This window comes from Falco cherrug, chromosome 6, assembly GCF_023634085.1.
Source record: "Falco cherrug isolate bFalChe1 chromosome 6, bFalChe1.pri, whole genome shotgun sequence".
NCBI lineage: Eukaryota > Metazoa > Chordata > Aves > Falconiformes > Falconidae > Falco > Falco cherrug.
Window position 1 is genome coordinate 37,269,963 of NC_073702.1, and position 18,012 is coordinate 37,287,974.

Genomic DNA, 18,012 nt, shown 5'->3' on the forward strand with positions numbered 1-18,012 from the left:
TGAACGATGTTGTCAGTGTACAGGTCTCAAGTCCTGCCTCTGGCCTTGTTTTTTGCATGGATCTTGACCTACTCTGTAGGTAGTTTGCCTTGCATCCACTCTCCAGGGGAACCATGTTCCAATCTTGCCTTCAGCCATCTATCTGGCTCCATCTGCTGCTGCTCCTGGCTGGACTCCTGGGATGGACTCTGGACCTGGTTCATCACCTCTCTTTTTCTGGGATTGCCAGTGGACCTTGTTATCAGCATACTACTCTGCCTACCCTATTCAGTTGTGGTGGGACGGTGCCCTGGTCAGTGACAACACTGTGCCATGACCACCATTGGCTTCCTATTTATTTCTCCTTTTGTAGTAGCTATGCTCTTGCTGCACTACGATGTGCATATTCGCAGTTACATTTATTTCTCACATAAGGTGCGTAGGTCTGCAAAATGCACACTAAGGAATGCCTTGTGACGTTTTTATTTTTGTTTCTGCTCCAAAAAAAAAGGAGCTGATAAGTTGGTCCTGGTAATTACCAAGCATGTGATCCACGTAGTTAATTGTAACCCAAAAGCTGCTTAATGTTTTAAGCAATACTCCTAACTTGAAATAATGCCTTCTACTTCTGAAAGGGGTAGTAATATAAGTAATATATACACGGCTCTGTACTGTATTATATGAACAGATTGAAGTAATGCAAGATCAATACCTTTGTGCAGGGAAGCCATACACTGATGTATTTGCTAGATTGTGAGCACAATCAACATTTGAGTCTGCTGATCATTCAAGCTAGGTTAAAAATTGAATAAAGATTTACTGATTTTGCAGAGGTTGTCTCAGAAACATTTCTGAGTGAGTGAAGAGTTGCTCAGATCTTTTCATGTTCTGTGACTGTGATTCTATGAAAAAACTTTCTCTGCTCTGATCATCCATTGCCTTCCCTTTGAAGGAGGACCACCTGCATCAACAGCAGACAATCTAAGACACTTAGCATTTGGCAGAATATGAGATGAAACAAGGCACAAGTTATCTTTGTAGCTGCAGCTTGGGTGTTTTTAAAATGTCACCTTACAATATCTATTTCATAATTGTTCCTATCTGTAGCTGAGGAAGAAGACATGCTTTCTATAAATTTCTGAGGAAAAGGCCCTTCAGGAAGGGCAAGAAAGAGGACCCAGGGAACTACAGGCTGGTCAGCTTTACCTCAATCCCTGGGAAAGTGATGGAGCAGTTAATCCTGGAAACTCTTTCCAGGGACATAAATGACAAGGAATTAATCAGCAGTAGTCAGCATGGATTTACCATGGGGAAGTCACGCTTGACTAATTTGATAAACACCTATGATAAAATTACTGGCTTGGTAGATGTGGGGAGAGCAGTGGATATTGTCTACTATGAATTCAGTAAGGCTTTCAACACCATCTTCCATCACACCCTCATAGAGAAGCATACGAAATATGGGCTGGATGAAGAGTGAGAAGGGTTGAAAACTGTCTGAATGGGAACCTCAGAGGGTGGTGACGAGTGGCATGAAATCTAGCCAGAGGCCAGTAATTAGCAGTGTATCCCAGGGAGCAACAGTACTAGTTCCAATCCTGTTCAACATCTTCGTTAACTATCTGGATGATGGGGCAGAGTGTAGCAAGTCTGCTGGTGGCACAAAACTCTCAGGAGTGTCTGATACACTGGGGGATGTGCTGCCATCCAGAAGTACCTGAACAGTCTGTGAAAATGCACTGACAGGAGCCTTATGAAGTTCAACAAGAGGAAGTGCAAAGTCCCCTTGGCACCAAGTGCAACCCCCAGACACCAATATATGCTGGGAGGGCAACTAGCTGGAAAGCAGCTTTTCAGAAAAGGACACCAAGATGAACGTGAAGTAGAAATGTGCCCTTGTGGCAAAGAAGGCTAATGATGTTCTGGGCTGCATCTGGAGGACTGCTGCCAGCAGGCCGAGGGAGGTGACGCTTCCCATCTGTTTAGCATCAGTGAAGTGCCACTGGCTCTGTGTGAGCAGGGAGGTTGGATAAGGTAACCTGCAGAGCTACCTACCAGCCTCAACCATGATGTGACTCTGTGATTCTATGAAATTAGCATTTGCTCTTCTCTACTTGCCACAGAAATACAGGAATGGGAAACTTGCTGGGGGAACCGATGTAATGTTGAATAAGAGAGCAGGATGGACAAAACCAGCTGAAATTGGGAATTAATTTAAAAGGAAGGAATGGGACAGTTGCACTATGCTGTCAGATATGCTTGTTATTTACCCAGAGGTAGGGACACCAGGGAAGAGTTATTACAGCCCAGTTTAGAGGTCTGGGCTGCTGCTATGGTAGGTGTGGGGAGGTAGATGTGACAGCTGCTAAATTACTGATGCAGGTTATGGGATTGGCAGAGACAAGGTGTTGGGAGGAGCTCACAAGCACCACCCACTAACATCTTTGGTGGCAGGAGCAGCCTGCCTCTGACTCACACTCTGAACAGTAAAGGAACAGAATTTCAGCTGCTGTTATGTTCTTTGCTGCTGAAATAGCCATTCCTCATCTTTTTTTTTTTTTTTTTTTTTTTTTTTTTTTTTTTTTCTTTTTTTTTTTTTTTTTTTTCCCCTGGAATAAAGGCAGTGGGTGCTTATTGGACAACTGTGAAGATATTTGAAGAATATTGGACTACTTGGACATAGTGAATTTCTTCTGCAGAATATTCAGATGCATGATAATGCTTTGATGCACACTCCCAGGGAAAATCAGTTTCACCCTCTATCAGTCTCTGAAAAGATTTGCCAATTGTATAAAGATAGTTTTAGACATTAAGGTAAAATCTCCAACTAATATTATGATCCTGTGCAACTAGATCATAAGCTCCCCTGGCAACATATTTTAGTAGAATTTCTGCAGCCACATGGAACTCATCTCATACATATTCTAACAGTTACACTTTGAGCCTTAGGGTGAGATATGCAGTTTGAACGAATAGCCCCTCAATTTTCAGTTATTTTTCAGTTTGCATGTCCACTGTGAAGTAACTTGCTTGGCGTCATCCTGAGCAAGATACACATATACACATACTCAGAATGTGATAAATTCTTGGTCTTTTCTGAATGTGATGATCCCATGATTTGTCATCTTTTTTTCCATGGAGCTTTGAGTCTTGCTATCTGGATTCTGAGGGAAAAAGGAACAAAGCAGGGGCTAGAGTTCCTCCAAGTTTGGGACTAGGGATGCATGAAAGTGTACAGGATGGAGAATGTGGTCTGTGCTGGATGTTGTTGGTGAAAGCATGCTGAGCCATACTCAACCCACACATAGGGATGTGAAGGGTTTGGTGTATGTTTAAAATGAAACCCATGTGTACAGAACGTCTAAGGTAGCTACTACTAATGTTAAGCTATACTCAGATTTTCTAGAGCCTCAGTGGATCTCCTGGTACTGAAGGGTCTCTGAATGAATACCGCAGTGCTGAGGCAAAGTAATAGAATACAAGGAAAAGTGGTTAAAAAAAAAGATGACTTTGGTTTGTAGTCAAGGTTGTTTTTTTTTTTTTTAATGCAGCAATTGGAATGAAATAGGCTGATTTGTGAGAGCATTCCCTGATTTATAGACACGTGCCATTCTGGTATCTTTCTCTTACAAAGACAGAAAGCATGTTACATTTTTTTTTCCCTGATATTCAGCAAATTGTTTGCAATATAAAAAGATACATATTTTGGAATGTAGACTAAAAGCTGTACAATGGAGAACATAGGAAAAACTTGGCTGTTCGCTGTCCCATGCAATTACCAGATGTTTGTCATGGTAACCCCTGTAAAGCTCTGACCAGAAAAGCGTTCTTAGGAGGCTGGACAGCATGCCAGCTGGCCACATAAAGCTTGCAATATCCAAAATAAGTTTGATCACCACCTGTTGCTACTTAAAAAAACCCACAAACCACGGGAGAAAGAAAAAATAAAGCCTGAAATATGAGAACTCCTAGAATAAGCTAGTTATGCATACAATGCCTATCTATTTATTCTAAGATTTGTTATCCACTTTTTTTCCATTGCTGTGATACCTGGAGATATCTAGAGTTAATAGATTGTATAACAAAGTTCCTAGTGGATTCTGTGAAAAGTTTAATCAGAATTAGTTTTTTAAAATGTCTTTTTGGAGCATAATTTTGAGGGGATGGGGAGGTAGTTATACTTGTAATAGAACATACACCCTGATTATAATGGAAAAGTTGAACAGGAAAACAATTAAGAAAATAGAATCCAGGATGTTATTGATTATTGTGGCTGTAGTAGCACAAGAAACAGTAGCATTGTCATGTGACTCAGACATTGCTTTATATTGCTGTGGTATAGCGGAGAAAAGATTAGTGAAAGCCTTGGAAATTACCTGTTAACAGTACCCTGTTACTTCTTATGCATCCATCTATAGGTGGAGTAAGTGATTTATCGGTCACAGGTGCAGATAAGTCAAATTCTTTTGAGAGGAAGTTGTTTGCAGTGATTTGTTAGGAGACTCTTCTGTGAAGAAGAAACACCTCATTGTGGAAGTTAGCTTTTACAGGTCCTGAGAATGAGGTCTTACTAGTCCTGACGGCCAGTGCTCTGCTTCGGGAAGAAGGGTGATCCTGAAGGCATATTCAGGTCAGACAGAGGATATATGTATTTTGTTTATTTTTCTCATGGAATTTTCTTTCATGGGATGCTGTTACATCTTACAATTATAAGATTAAAAAGAACCTTTTTCTTCAAATATTTGTATCAACATTGTCTGTATGTGACTATAAGAAAAGGCACTGAGAAGGACTGTATTTTTTGGGGGACTCTGAAAATCACAAACAACACAACTGGGGCTCTGGCAGAGACAATAAAAAACATGCTTGAGGCTGAGTTGTGGGAGATATCTACTCTACACAATTAATAATGTTTAGTGGGAGCCTAACTGAGGGCAAAATCTTGCAATGCCACATCTGACCATGAAGGAGAACAGCAGAGAGATGAAACACATTGTGCTTCATTTTTGTTTCTGTCTGTCCAAGGTGTTTGAAAGACAGACTTGCCCAAAGTTATAATAATGCCTTTGCTGCTTAATCAGCATCACGTAATGATTGCAGTTTGAAGGCATCTTTGGAGGTCATCTTGTCTAACTCCCCTGCTCAAGCAGGTACAGCTGGTTGTCCGTGACCATATCCACATGGCTTTTGAATATCTCCAAGGAAGGAGGTTCTACAATGTCTCTGGGCAACTTGTACTAGTGCTCAGTCACCCTCACAGAAAAAAAGTGTTTTCTGATGTTCAGAGTGTCCTGCATTTCAGCTTTTGCCTATTGCCTCTTGTCCTGTCTCTGGGTGCCATTGAAGAGAGCCTAGCTCTGTGTTCTTTGAAGTGTGCCTCCAGCTCCTTGATGGCTGATGTTTATTGTGAGGCCACTCTCAAGTGTCATTGAAAGATCATGGTCATCAGGAGAGAGATCTGAAGACAGAATGAAAGTAAATGCCATTCCTATCTTCAAAAAGGGGCAAGAAGGAGATCCCAGGGAACTATGGACTGGTCGGCCTCACCTTGATCCCTAGGAAGGTAATAGAACAACTAATTATGGAAACCATTTCCAGTGACTGAGTGCTGGCACAGGTTGCCCAGTAAGGTTGTGGAGTTTTACAGATTGAGGATACTCAAAACCCATCTGGACATGGTCCTCATCAACTAGCTCTAGGTGAGCAGAGAAGTTGGACAAGATGACTTGCAGAGGTTCCTGCAATCATTACGTGATTCTGTGAATGCTGTGGTATGGGAACAACATGCTACCCTTTACTTTTTCTTTTAAGTTATCTTGCAAAAAGTAAAGTTCTTTGAAAGTATAAATCAAATATGTATTCTGTGACTTGTCCTCCATTGCCTAACCTTTGGAGTCATATATGTTAAATGCTGCATTCAAGGAGACGGAGGTAGCTAGTATTCTTTACCGTCCATAGGAAGCCTGAATAGAGGCAGGTTATTCAGTGACTCAAATGCAGCCATTGGTTATTGAAAGTCTCTGAATACTCATGTAAGAATGATGTGCAAATTGACGTTGAAGAATGTTTTTACATCTTAGTCATAGTAATTGACTGTCTTCACAAGTTGCTTCTCTTCGAATTGTAGTGTTTTCTTAAATAGGAATACTTAAAACAGTTTTAGAGTAGAACTAGCTTGAGGTGAAAGGTCTGGTTACTATATACCTAAAATGTCCATTGGTATCAGTAGGGTTTTTTTATACAGAAATTCAGCCAAGTATGTACTATCTTTGAAAGTTTAGAGTTAGGTGACAGTACAGAGTTAGGCTCTGTAAAACGGTGTATTTTCATGCATTCAGAAGTGTCGGGTTTTTATGCTTTAGTAAGTGATAGACATTGGATCAGTCACAAAGTGATGCTTTTGTTTAAGTAGTCCTGTTTCACCTGGGTGAACGAAATCAACTTGGCATTCAGCACATTCCCGCACATACATGTATGTCTAAGACAGAACAACGTGGTATAAAAATTTAGAGATTTCTGCACATGGATTCAGTCAATTGAATTAACATAGCATCTGTGATTTCACTGGCCAGGAAAAAGTGTATATCACAGGTGCTGGCAGGAGATGTTACTATTTAAAATTTGTTCCTGGACCAAGCACATATATAAAAAAAGAATGTGTGACATCTGTATTATGGAAAAGTATATGTATTTGTTTTGTAAGGAGCAGGACAGGTTGATAGCATTCATAAAAAAGCCAAAGGAATAACATAGATTATTATGTCTGATTTGAAATGATACCTTGTAGATACAAAAAACAAAGCTCTGAAATGAGGTATACATATGTAAATGATAATTCTGAATGGGTTTAAACTTGTATTAAAATGTCCTTTAACACTTAAGCAACTCTAACTACTACTTCGTTCCTCAGTTTTATAGTGACTACAAAGATATCAGTTCTTCAGAGTCATGGATTTTTTTAGATGGATATTAATCTTCATCTCATTAAAAACATTATTATTTTTAAATGGGACAAGTGTGCTCAGCTGTCAAAAACTTACTCTGCAATGCTACCTTGCAATATTAACATGAAAAGTAGGAAATTAATTCCTTGTGTTAAATTTAAATGCATTCTTTTCTTTAGACTGTATTAACACAGATAGGTAAGAAGTTATCTACAGTTGTAGCGTAGATAAGTAGATTTATCAGTTTGGAATCTCATTCAGATATTGCCTTTCTCACATTTTCCACATCCAATAAAATAGTGCACTAAATAGAGCAACACAGATTAAATATCCAGATTCAGGTATAAGAAGAGCAAGCAATAAATATTTGTGTTCTGATACCACATACTGGATATTCATTTGATATAAATTACTTGAGGGAGATTTCTAAAGCTTCACAGAACAGACTGGCTTTCACAACACCCTCCCCTTAATGCAGGGGAGTTTGGCTTTCCCTGCTGAGATGGCTAACAAGGGGTAGCTCAATGGTAGGCATTGCAGCTCCTCATTTGTAAATAGGAATGTTGTTTCTATCTTTGTAAACTCAATAAGGCCAAAGCATGGTTTTGGCCATTGTCCTGGGATAATTTTGTGCGTTCATTTTATTTTTAGTTTCTAATATTCTTTAAGGTATTTCAGTTTTGTCAAAATCCTACTGCAGGGATATTTAAAATTTTAATTTGTGGATTTGCCTTGGTAAATTTGTAGACTAAGAAAAATGGATGAGACCAGTGGGATTCATGAAAATGGCAGTAAAAAAGCTAGTTTTTAGTTGGTGTTAATAAGACTGAAATTTCTCTGAAGGTGTGAACGTCGTTTCAAAGGGCACAGTAGCCGCTGCTATCCATGTGGAATTGCAGTATCTCCTTGCGGACGGTTTCTAGCCAGTGGATCAGATGACAAATGTGTAAGTAGTGTTTTCGCTTATTTTCCTCCTGAATTATACGAGCTACTCATATGGTAGACAAAGTAGTCTTTTTATGCGTGTTTCTAGGGTTCAGCTCAATATGCAAAACTTAGGTCTGTTATATTTTCATGTAATTCATTTATATGTAGTAGTTACATATGATTCCTGATCTGTTTGCTCTTTGTTTTGCCTGAAAAATCCTTGAACAAGCAAATCTTAGTGCTCAAAGTAATTGCTAAAACCTCATTTCTAAAAGTTTTCATAGTGCTTGACTCTAAATTGTCACATGCCATCAAAGGTGGGAAAAATGGTATCCCCTGTATGGCAGCTTTACATAGTGTGTATGTATCTGACCACTAGGAACTGTGTAGCAGCTACACATTAATTCACTTAAGGTCCCAAATACAGGGTGATGAATCTTTTATTACTGGTTTCTTGTGAACTGGTCAGCTGAATACAAAATGAGAAGTCATTCAGCTGTAATTAGAACTTTCCATAATTCATGGTATAACTTTGATTGTGTGTGTTTCCTCCCCAGACAGGTTATCTTCTCATTCAATGTCAACTACATTTTAATTATTACACTTAGCAAAGAATCCTGAGTTAAAGTGTATTACTACCTTTTTGAGTATGCACCTAATTTTCATTTGTTAAGTCCTGCGCTGTTGGCACAATATTTTTCTTGCTGTTTGCTAAGAGGTAGATCATTGCTAGCTTGTAGTATAGGCCTTTGAAACTGGGCTGAGGTTGGGTTCATTGTAAGCACATCCTTTCAAAACATCTGGGTAGGACAGCTGTTTAACTTTCCTTTAGGTATTTTTAGGTGACTCATCAGGGCTATGACACAGGGTTTCTGGTCAACTTCACATTCAGAACAGGAGGAATTTGCTGTTGTGGTTAGTTTTGAAATACTAGTTCCAATCATGTGTGAAGGTTAGAGGTTTTATTGGCAGATTGCTGGAGATTTGGCAATAGCTAATGTGTTCTTGACATTTGCGTGATAAAATATATTTTTCAAATTTCTGGTAGTTTACATTTGAAAATGTATTTTGCAATGCAGAAGAAAGGCTTTTTGCTTTATGTGTGAAACAAAGTGCATGTAATATTGATCTCAGCTCACCTATATGATATATTTAATCAAGATTACTAATAAAGATTGATTTTGAATAGCATGAAAAGAGGTGCAGTCACAAAACCTTTTGTCCTCTTTTTTTTTGCATAAGGCTGTTGTTTGGTACTACTGCTGATAAAAGGAAAGAAAGGTATAGAGCATGATTTTGCCCTTACTCCAAATTCTTGGCACATAGTTGCTTGTCATAGGAAGCTGAATAGATGGACTGCATCCTGCTCCAGTTGGCATGTGATCCCTGGTGGGCACAGTGCCAGTCAATACTTTTTAGTGTGGCTTCTGGGTTGGAATCTTGCATAATTTGCATCGTATATCTGTGGAGAACTTTCATTGTTCTTGTTGTCCCCTCTGGAAAACTGAGTGAAGTTTCGGACTCTTGCTACAGCTGTACTGTTAGGACAAATACAGTTTTGGGGCATTTTTAGAAGGCTTTTCTTTAAAGTGTTGAGACTGGATATACTTTTGTGTTTCCTTTTGAAAAAGAAAATTGATCATGGCACCGAACAATCCATTCATATTGTTAAACTGATAACATCCTGACAAGTGGACTGATGTACGACTGGAACAGTTTTAAGAGTATCAGAAAGCCGCATATTTTTGCAGATGGTGTTCTATGACTGAACGTTCTTTGGAATTCAGAAAGCTGCATAAAAATTCAGCAGTGTGGATACAAAGTGTTATCTTGAAATAAAGCATTCTGGAAATAAGTTATGTAACTTTCCACTGACTAGCAACTGCATCTTCAATCATCTTGGCATTTAATTTATGAAGTGCAACGCTTGCAGCCTGTGGTTAACAAATATGATTGATTTTAAAGCCAAAAGAGGCAGAATTGGAATATAATTGAGAGACATTAATCTTAAACTGCCTTTTATATTTCACAATATCTGAAGTGTTTGATAGAGAGGAATATGTTGGCTGCATTGATTAATAGCAAAATCAAAACCATATTTCTACAGGGCATACAATCAGAAAACCAAAATATGTTATTTTAAACAGAGGTACAAATTCTGTCTGCCTTTTTCTGTACTTACAAAGTATATGACATATTTTTATGAGAGCAGCTTGGTATAGCTTCTGTGTGGCTGAAGTAGCCACTTGTTATTTGAACTGCTTTTGTGTGTGTTAGTATGAGATTTGTACATACTGTAAATCATGGGTTGAAAGTGTTTCCCTGAGTACTCCAATTTCTTTAAGAGAACCTTTGTCAAGAGCTGTGTAGGACCTGACAGTCTGATCAAAGCAGGCACTCACAGGATCCTGGTTTTGAACTGAGATTATCCTTTCCATAATTCATTGTGATTAGAAAATGTACAAAGTTAACATTTTTAATATCGGATCTTCTCTTCATCTTAAATAGCCTAAGGTTACAAATTACATGGGCTGACTTATTCTTAATGGAATACACATAATATCTTAACTTCTAACTATTTTACAAGTGGATATTTTGAGGTTTCTGACTATCAGATGATAGTATTAAGGATGCTGGACAAATACTCTCATCGGGTTTAAATTTCCATTTTCCTGGGCTCTGTACAAAAACTCTTACCTAAACATTTGTTGACCAAAGAAATCTTAGTTTAAAAGGACAAAAATATCTGGAGAGTGTGAAATGCTACTTTTAGAAATAGAAATAGCTAATATTTTCCTGTGCTCCATGTAGTTCCAGTTAGCTGTTTTACTTCATGTCTAATTAAGTTCTTCATTTTTGTCTTTGAAGACCTTAGGGCTCTCTGAATAAATTCCAAGTTTCCAGAAATGAAGTAGGGAACGCAGAAATAAAGATTTGGCTCTTTAATTGTTTTCAGATTCATTCTTGCTAGCTCTCTTTGAGCTGTAGACTAAGGGGCACATTTTGACCCTAGCGCTGAAATGGAATTTGCTAACATAAAACTGTGCTCATGCCAAATCCCAAAGCCTGGGCTCACAGTTCACACCGACTGTCCCATACTGCAAACCCAGAAGATTTTCAGCATAACAGGTTGCTACATCGATAGCAAAAATAAATGGTAACGTATGAAATTATCTTCCATTTTATTTACACTTTCCATCAAAGTATAGGATTTTGCCTACAACATTGTCTTTGAAACACATTCTAAATCCCAGATTGAATTTGTGCCTTCCAGCTGTGAAGACACCAAAGCTAGAAAGAGTAGGAAGATTGTTTCTTCTTCTCCAGAGGGCATCAACACTGAAAGGAGTAACAGGAGACAGTGTAAGGCAGTTTGATGCTTATACATAACACCAGTGTACCAAGCTTTTGTTAACCCCTGAATATTAACATTTGTGCAAAACTGGGTTTAGAGTAAAATCCAGTTATGTGAGTGATGCTGGAAGCATATTGATCAGGGGGCATATCCAAAGAATTCTGCAAATCTGAGAGTGGTGGCTGGATGCAAACTTGGATCTGATAGTGCTTGCAGATTCAGTTGTTTTCAGATACAAGACTCTGTATCTGGCAAAACACAAACTGTATAATTTGTTTATAGCTGACACCTTAGTTTTAAATAGTTACAGAAGTTGATCTTCCAAATAGAAAGTCAGTCCTACTGAGCAATATACTCTAACGTTTTGTTACCAGATATATGTTTAGTCGTAAAATTCACTGGCTCAGATCACATAATAGATTTATGGCTTTCCTTATTGGATTAGGCTAATAACTTATTTGATAAGGACAAGAGAAATAAATATTATATAGCAGAACTCTTGATTTTATTTTTATCTATTCTTATGTCATGGTTTAACCCCAGCCGGCAGCTAAGTACCACACAGCCTCTTACTCTACCCTGCCCCACAGTGGGATGGGGAAGAGAACTAGGGAAAAAAGTAAAACTTGAGGGTAGAGATAAAACCAATTTAATAATTGAAATATAATAATGATAATAATAACAACAATAAACATTAACAATAATAATAATGAAAAGAAGAGGGAGGGAGAGAGGACTAGAATCCAAAGGGAAGGGAAAAAACAAGGGATGCACAATACAATTGCTCACCGTCTGCTGACAGATTCCCAGCCAGTCCCCAGGCAGCGATCCACAGGCCCTGGCCAACTCACCTCAGTTTACAAAATCAGCATGATGTTCTATGGTATGGAATATGCCTTTGGCTAATTTGGATCAGCTGTCCTGGCTGTGTCCCCTCCCGGTTTCTTGTGCCTCTCCAGCCTTCTCACTGGCAGGGTCTTGGAAACTGAGAAATCCTTGTCTTAGTATAAACATTATTCAGCAATAACTGAACAGTTCATCAGCATGTTATCAACATTATCCTCCCACCAAATCCAAAACACAGTACGGCACCCAGCTACTGAGAAGAAAATTAATTTTATCCCAGCCAAATCCAGAACATCTTACATCAAGACAGGCAGCTTTAAATGTGTTATTTCTTATTTTGTCAATCATAAATGCATTCAAAATGCAATGCTGCTATGTATTAAACTCTTCATCTACTTTACTCTGCCTCATATATTTTGTCTTTGAGAAGCCATAGTGAAAGGAGCTCTATAATTTGAAGTAGTTTAAATTTTTTAAAGTTCTCCCCCTTATTTTCTCTAGTGTATGAGTTATGGTGCACTGGTGCAGAGTGAGCACACTTCTTCTTGAAGCATGTCTCCCAGTCCACCCCATTTAAAGTGCTTTGATTTGTATTACAGTCTTGGATCGTGCAGATTGATTCCTTTCAGGTGAGGCTGAGGTGTGAAGGCAACTCCTTGAGCAAACCAAATGTTCTCTATATACTAACAGTGTTCAGTCCACAGCATCAGAGGTAAGACAGCCCAAAGTAAAACACCAAAATACATTTGGAGTTTGGGTTGCCAGCACTGTTTTTTTCTATACATCTGCTCCTCTTGCGCTGCACTACTTTCTAATGTAATCATTGCCATAGGAGTTTATGATCTATTTCTTGACTGCTATAGCTGTATATATATATTATTAAAGATATTAGTATTTTCTGTGGCTCAGGTCTGTTACCTATGTGATCAGTTACTCTGATCTTATTTATACAAAATGCTTCCACCCTTGTGTTTCAGTATTGTGATAAGCTTACAAAACTATACCTGATTAGGTCAAAAATTGCATAAAAGGGTCTAGATAGCAAAGAGAAAAACACACCAAGAACCCCAAGATGTGAATGATGAAATTATGTGGTTGGTCATTCTCCCTTTGAGACCACAATTTCACTGGAACTTTTTAGACACTAATGAATGGAAGATAAAAGACTACAGATGAGGGAAGAGGCAGGAGGTTGAGACAGATATGCTGGTATGGACGTATGTAAATGGGGGAGACAAGACTTGCTAATAGTTCAGAATGTTTAGTTCATTATCTCTTGGGAGTGTATCTTGGGGGTATTGCTGATGTTTATGTATCTTTGATACAAGAATATGCCGTAGTGTTGACTTTAATACTGGATTTGGAAAAGCAGGATATTTTCTGTACTGAAAATTTCCTTTTAGAAAGGTCTGATAGTGGTGTTGTCTAGTACTTATTGTCTTGGTCTACACTTCATACCAGAGGGCTTGCAGAACAAAATGTGTTATATGAAGCAGCGGTAGGGGCTATCTGGGGTATTTAGCTTTTCAGCGTCATTGGTTTCCCAGTTATATATTGCTCAAGGTTTATTTTATAGGTCTGTATTGTTTAACTAAGATAGTCTTTTAGAGAAAAAATCGGGAGAAAATAACATTACTAATGTTTACTGTGGAAAAACCAGGACTGACATTGCTTGGCAGAAGGAAATCGATGGCAGAGGATGAATGGCAGAGACTGCAACTACCTCTCTGCCAGCTCTTGCTGGAGGAAATCTATCTCCTTCCTAAGAAGAACACAATTTTTTGTTACTCTTGAACCTCAGTTTCTTGGATTCTTTGGTAGCATGGTTGGCTCTTATGCCTATTATTCTAGGAGGGAAGAGATAAATATTGCTTCTTATTAATACAGTAGTGACTTTACAGTGTGTCATTACTTTGCTGTCTCTTTGAGATACCTTTGAAGATGATTGAAAATCTTACCCTTGGTAGATGATTTTATGAACAGTGGAATGAAGTGAACATGAGCATATTAGCTGCTCTTGTGTGCTTCTTGGTCAGGTCAGTCTATTTGCTTTATCTATGCCTCTGCACCTCAGACCTGACCCCCATAAAACCAGACTGGCAGTTGAGAGTAATGGAGGATTTTCTGCTGGCTATGGATGTGTGCTTATTTAACTACTACAGAACACCTTTTTTTCTAGCAGCCTGTCAGACTGAACTTTAAGAGGCTGTAGTGTTTAAGTTTGGTAATACTTTTGAGAGTTAAGTGGAAGTATGAGAAATTAGCCTTTTTGCTAAAGAAAAGTAATTTTGTGGAAAATAAACTGTATTCAAATTTAGGCAAAACAGGAAGTCTAAGTAGATATGAATATACAAGGTTCATTTTGGAATTCATCCAGCAGTGAGGTGCTAAGAGTGGATATATATAGCTTTATATCCATAGGACTTGTGTTTTCTATATGTATACCTCTTAGTCTACAACTGACAGCAGCTGAATTTTGGGTATCGCTGGTACATATGGATATAATCCCACTAATTGGTTGCATTATGCTTGCAAATTTATTAAGGTGGGGTAATCCTTTGTAAAGCTAATGAAATTCCCTGTTATGCCTAAACATCTGAATGAAGATCATCTGCATCATCTACATCTTGCAGTATTTCTGTCAAACAGTCAACACTGGTACACGAACAGGGAATGCAATTATTGGTATAGTTGATATAGAAAGGAGTCTTAGCAGTAGTTGGGAAAGATCCAGCTCCAGAGTGGGTGAGATTCAACCATGCTGCTTCATAATGAGAGGTCAGGTAAATTTTCTTAGAACTAAATCTTCAAGTAATAATTCCACACTCTGCCAAACCTGGATCTTATAAAAGTAACCACAACCTAAATACAGCAGTTTGGTGCTACGTAAATTGCACAGGCAGACAAATAAAAGCAATTGTATACGTGAGACTTTGAAACTGGCTAACTACATAGAAACTAAACCCAGGTAAAATATGAATTTGAAGCTTCTAAGAAGGGTGCCTTACAGAGGCGAATCTGAGATATGGTTTAGATCTGTTTAGGTAATCTCTTTTAGTGAGGAAAATTCAAACTGTGTTACCTATAACTGCCAGCACACTGATACATTGAGAAGTATCCCCTGGACCTTGAAAGATGATTCATCTTGATAATATTAACTGTTTTAATAATAAAGAGCATTATTAATTTTCACTGTTAACTCCTTTTGTATTATGTCAAAGGAACTCAGATGGAAACTGGGATCCTGCTGTAGCACGCAGTTTCCTGTCACTACCAGAAATACAGCGTCCATAAGTGGCACTAGAAGGGGAAGGGACTCTGAGAAGGTATACTATACTCAGTGTCTTGGTGATAGGCTTGAGTAGCCTTTCCATGCTACCACGTGGCAAGCGTACAAGATATCTTGGTGCTGAAGAGCATTAATCAGTGCTTAGGATGCTTGTGAAATCTATTTTATTATGTGTGGATTTGGCGCTGATGACTATAGTTAAGGTAGTCTAACACTTTCCACTATAACTCTGTTTTCAGGCTTATAATTGAGAGCATTTTGGGCTGAAACTTTCCATGCTGGGTGTCTGCTCCAGGCTGATTGTTATTTTTCAGTTTTAGTATAAGTAGTTCAGGTGCTTTTTCAGCTTGAGATTGAGGAAATATACATGGTTCAGTGGAAGATGTGCCCCAGTGTAAACAGGGGATGGTGAAATGCAAGCCAAGGAATTATATGATGTAGTGTAGGAGTGTGCACCAGGTTTGATGGCACTAACGGAGGTAAATGAAGACCAATGCCTTATTAATAAATCCAGATATCTTTCATAAAACTGTGAGTAAAACTACTTATTTTTCTATCAAGAGGCTTTAACACTTCCATCTTCTGCAGTTCATTTGAAATACTAGAAAAAACAGTCTCAGGAAAGGGATGACTTTGGCCAATCCATGCAAAACTTCTGAAGAAAAAAAATATCTCTATTTGTGTAAGGTCAAATTAGGTATCTTGGATAACAGCGTCTTCCCCCCCGCCCTCCACCTCCCCTGTGATCTGTTTGCAATATACGTGCTCCAGTTCAAAGCCACAGCAGTCACAAAAGGTGTTTTTTGAAACTGGTGTTGCTTTTCTGGTCCTTGTGCAGGAGCTGATAACAAGGACAATTTTTCTGCTATGCTTTCAGTGTTTCTTGTTCTGATTTGCTGCTCCTCTTTCCCTTCCCAGAAGGGGGTAGGAGGGTAAGTAGTTTGACTCAAATGCATATGGCCAGGGATTGGACCGGGGGCAGCGGGAACAGATGGGGACAAGTTTGCTTTGAAGACAGAGTATAAGAAAACAGAGGAAAAAATTTACAGTGGAGCTCTGCAGATAAAGGGTCAATTTATTTAACACACTCTCTCTACCAATGCAGCAGAATTAAATAGTTTTCCATTTGGCTACAAATTCTTTCCCTCAAGGAGGGACCTTCGCCCTTCTTCCCTGTCTCTTGCTACAAATTTAAAGAAGAAAGAACAAGCTTGTATACACATGTAAGGTGCTGAATACACTCTAACACTGTGGGTTAATGAAAACTGAATACTCCAAATTTTCTTCAAACTTCAAGTGAAAGGAAACACATGTAAGTATGTGGTTAGGGGTGCAGAAAACTTGTTTGGAAACTGTTGGTACAGGTAAATGATTTTTACTTTTGGCTGACCCTTGGACAGAAATGGAAAGGAAATAGCAGTATCTACTGAATCAGTATTTTTATTACAAGAAATTGGTCTTAATATATAAAAAAGGGATTGACTTTGGCTAAAGTCTATAATAGATTATATGTACATATGCATTTTGGGTATTTCTAAGTACTTCCTAGACTGTTTTGCTTTCTTTATTACATTTGGTTTGCTGAAAATCTGCTGCTCTTCTGTCATTGAATTAATACTTTTTTTTTTTTTTTATGGCTAGTGTTATGGTATCATTTGTTATTCACTTACTGTTCTTTTATTTCTACAGAAAAGAATATGCTAAAATTATCTAATAAGTATAGAATAGGAAAACAATTTGAATGGCATCAGAAATGTAGTAAAACTAGAATGGTGGCAGAGTAATAGTGGGAGAGTGTTTATATTGGAGTTATTCCTCTTATGAATACTTGAATGTAATTTCTGTTAAAGTACAATTTCCTTTGGGTTACTTTTTTTCTTTTTTTTCCTTTCATTATTGAGGTTAAAAATAAATTTACTGAAAAGTTTATTTTCAGTCTTGCACAAAGTTAACATTTTATTCTCAGAATTTAGACTATTATTGGCTAGCAAATATCTGTGATGAGTTACTTAAACAGAAGCTGTTTTTATACAATTTTTTATGATGATGTTTTTCTTTTAATGAGATTTTGTTGTATTACATGTCAAAATTACTCTGATTTAAAATATTTGCTATTACTTTCCTTAAAAGCACAAGAAGAGAATATGATAGCTGCCACAATATAATAAACTATTCTGGGATATATTTAGAGACTCTGCCATTTTTTCTTTTAAGGTGAACCACCACACCTAAATATTTAAGATTTATAGGGCTAGAAAAACAGTATCAGAAAGAAGCTTAACACTAGTTCTGTTAGGATAGAATTGTAGGAATGAAGTACAGTGGGAAAGTTGTCTTCCCACCTATGTTCTGTGTGTTTTGTCTATCAGTTGTTCAATGCAAAAGTAGTCTTTATAGTAAAGATCAGAGTAAAGATCTTTCCCATGCTCATGAATGCTTCAGCGTTTAGCTACAGTTGGGCTTTCATCTGTACTTGCTTGTCATTACTTCTCTCTGACCCAGTGAATCTTGTTACACAATGTGACAATTCAGAAGAATGCTACATCCCAGCCTAACCTCTTCCTCAGGGCTTTGAATCATTTCTTGAAAGGTGGGAGGTAAGAGTTTGAATGCTTTTTAGGTTGAGAAGTGTGATTAGTTAACATTCTTTTTAAACAACTGAATACACACTT

General features: G+C 38.0%; 1 protein-coding gene across 1 annotated transcript in view; it reads left to right on the forward strand.

The window, feature by feature from the left end:
• Window positions 1-18,012, forward strand: part of WDR27 (WD repeat domain 27) — a 130,920-nt gene that overhangs the window by 48,854 nt on the left and 64,054 nt on the right. Inside the window, exon 22 of the mRNA XM_027811010.2 lies at window positions 7,767-7,869. Within this exon, the coding sequence (XP_027666811.2) occupies window positions 7,767-7,869 (103 nt within the window). The remainder of the gene's footprint in view (window positions 1-7,766; window positions 7,870-18,012) is intronic.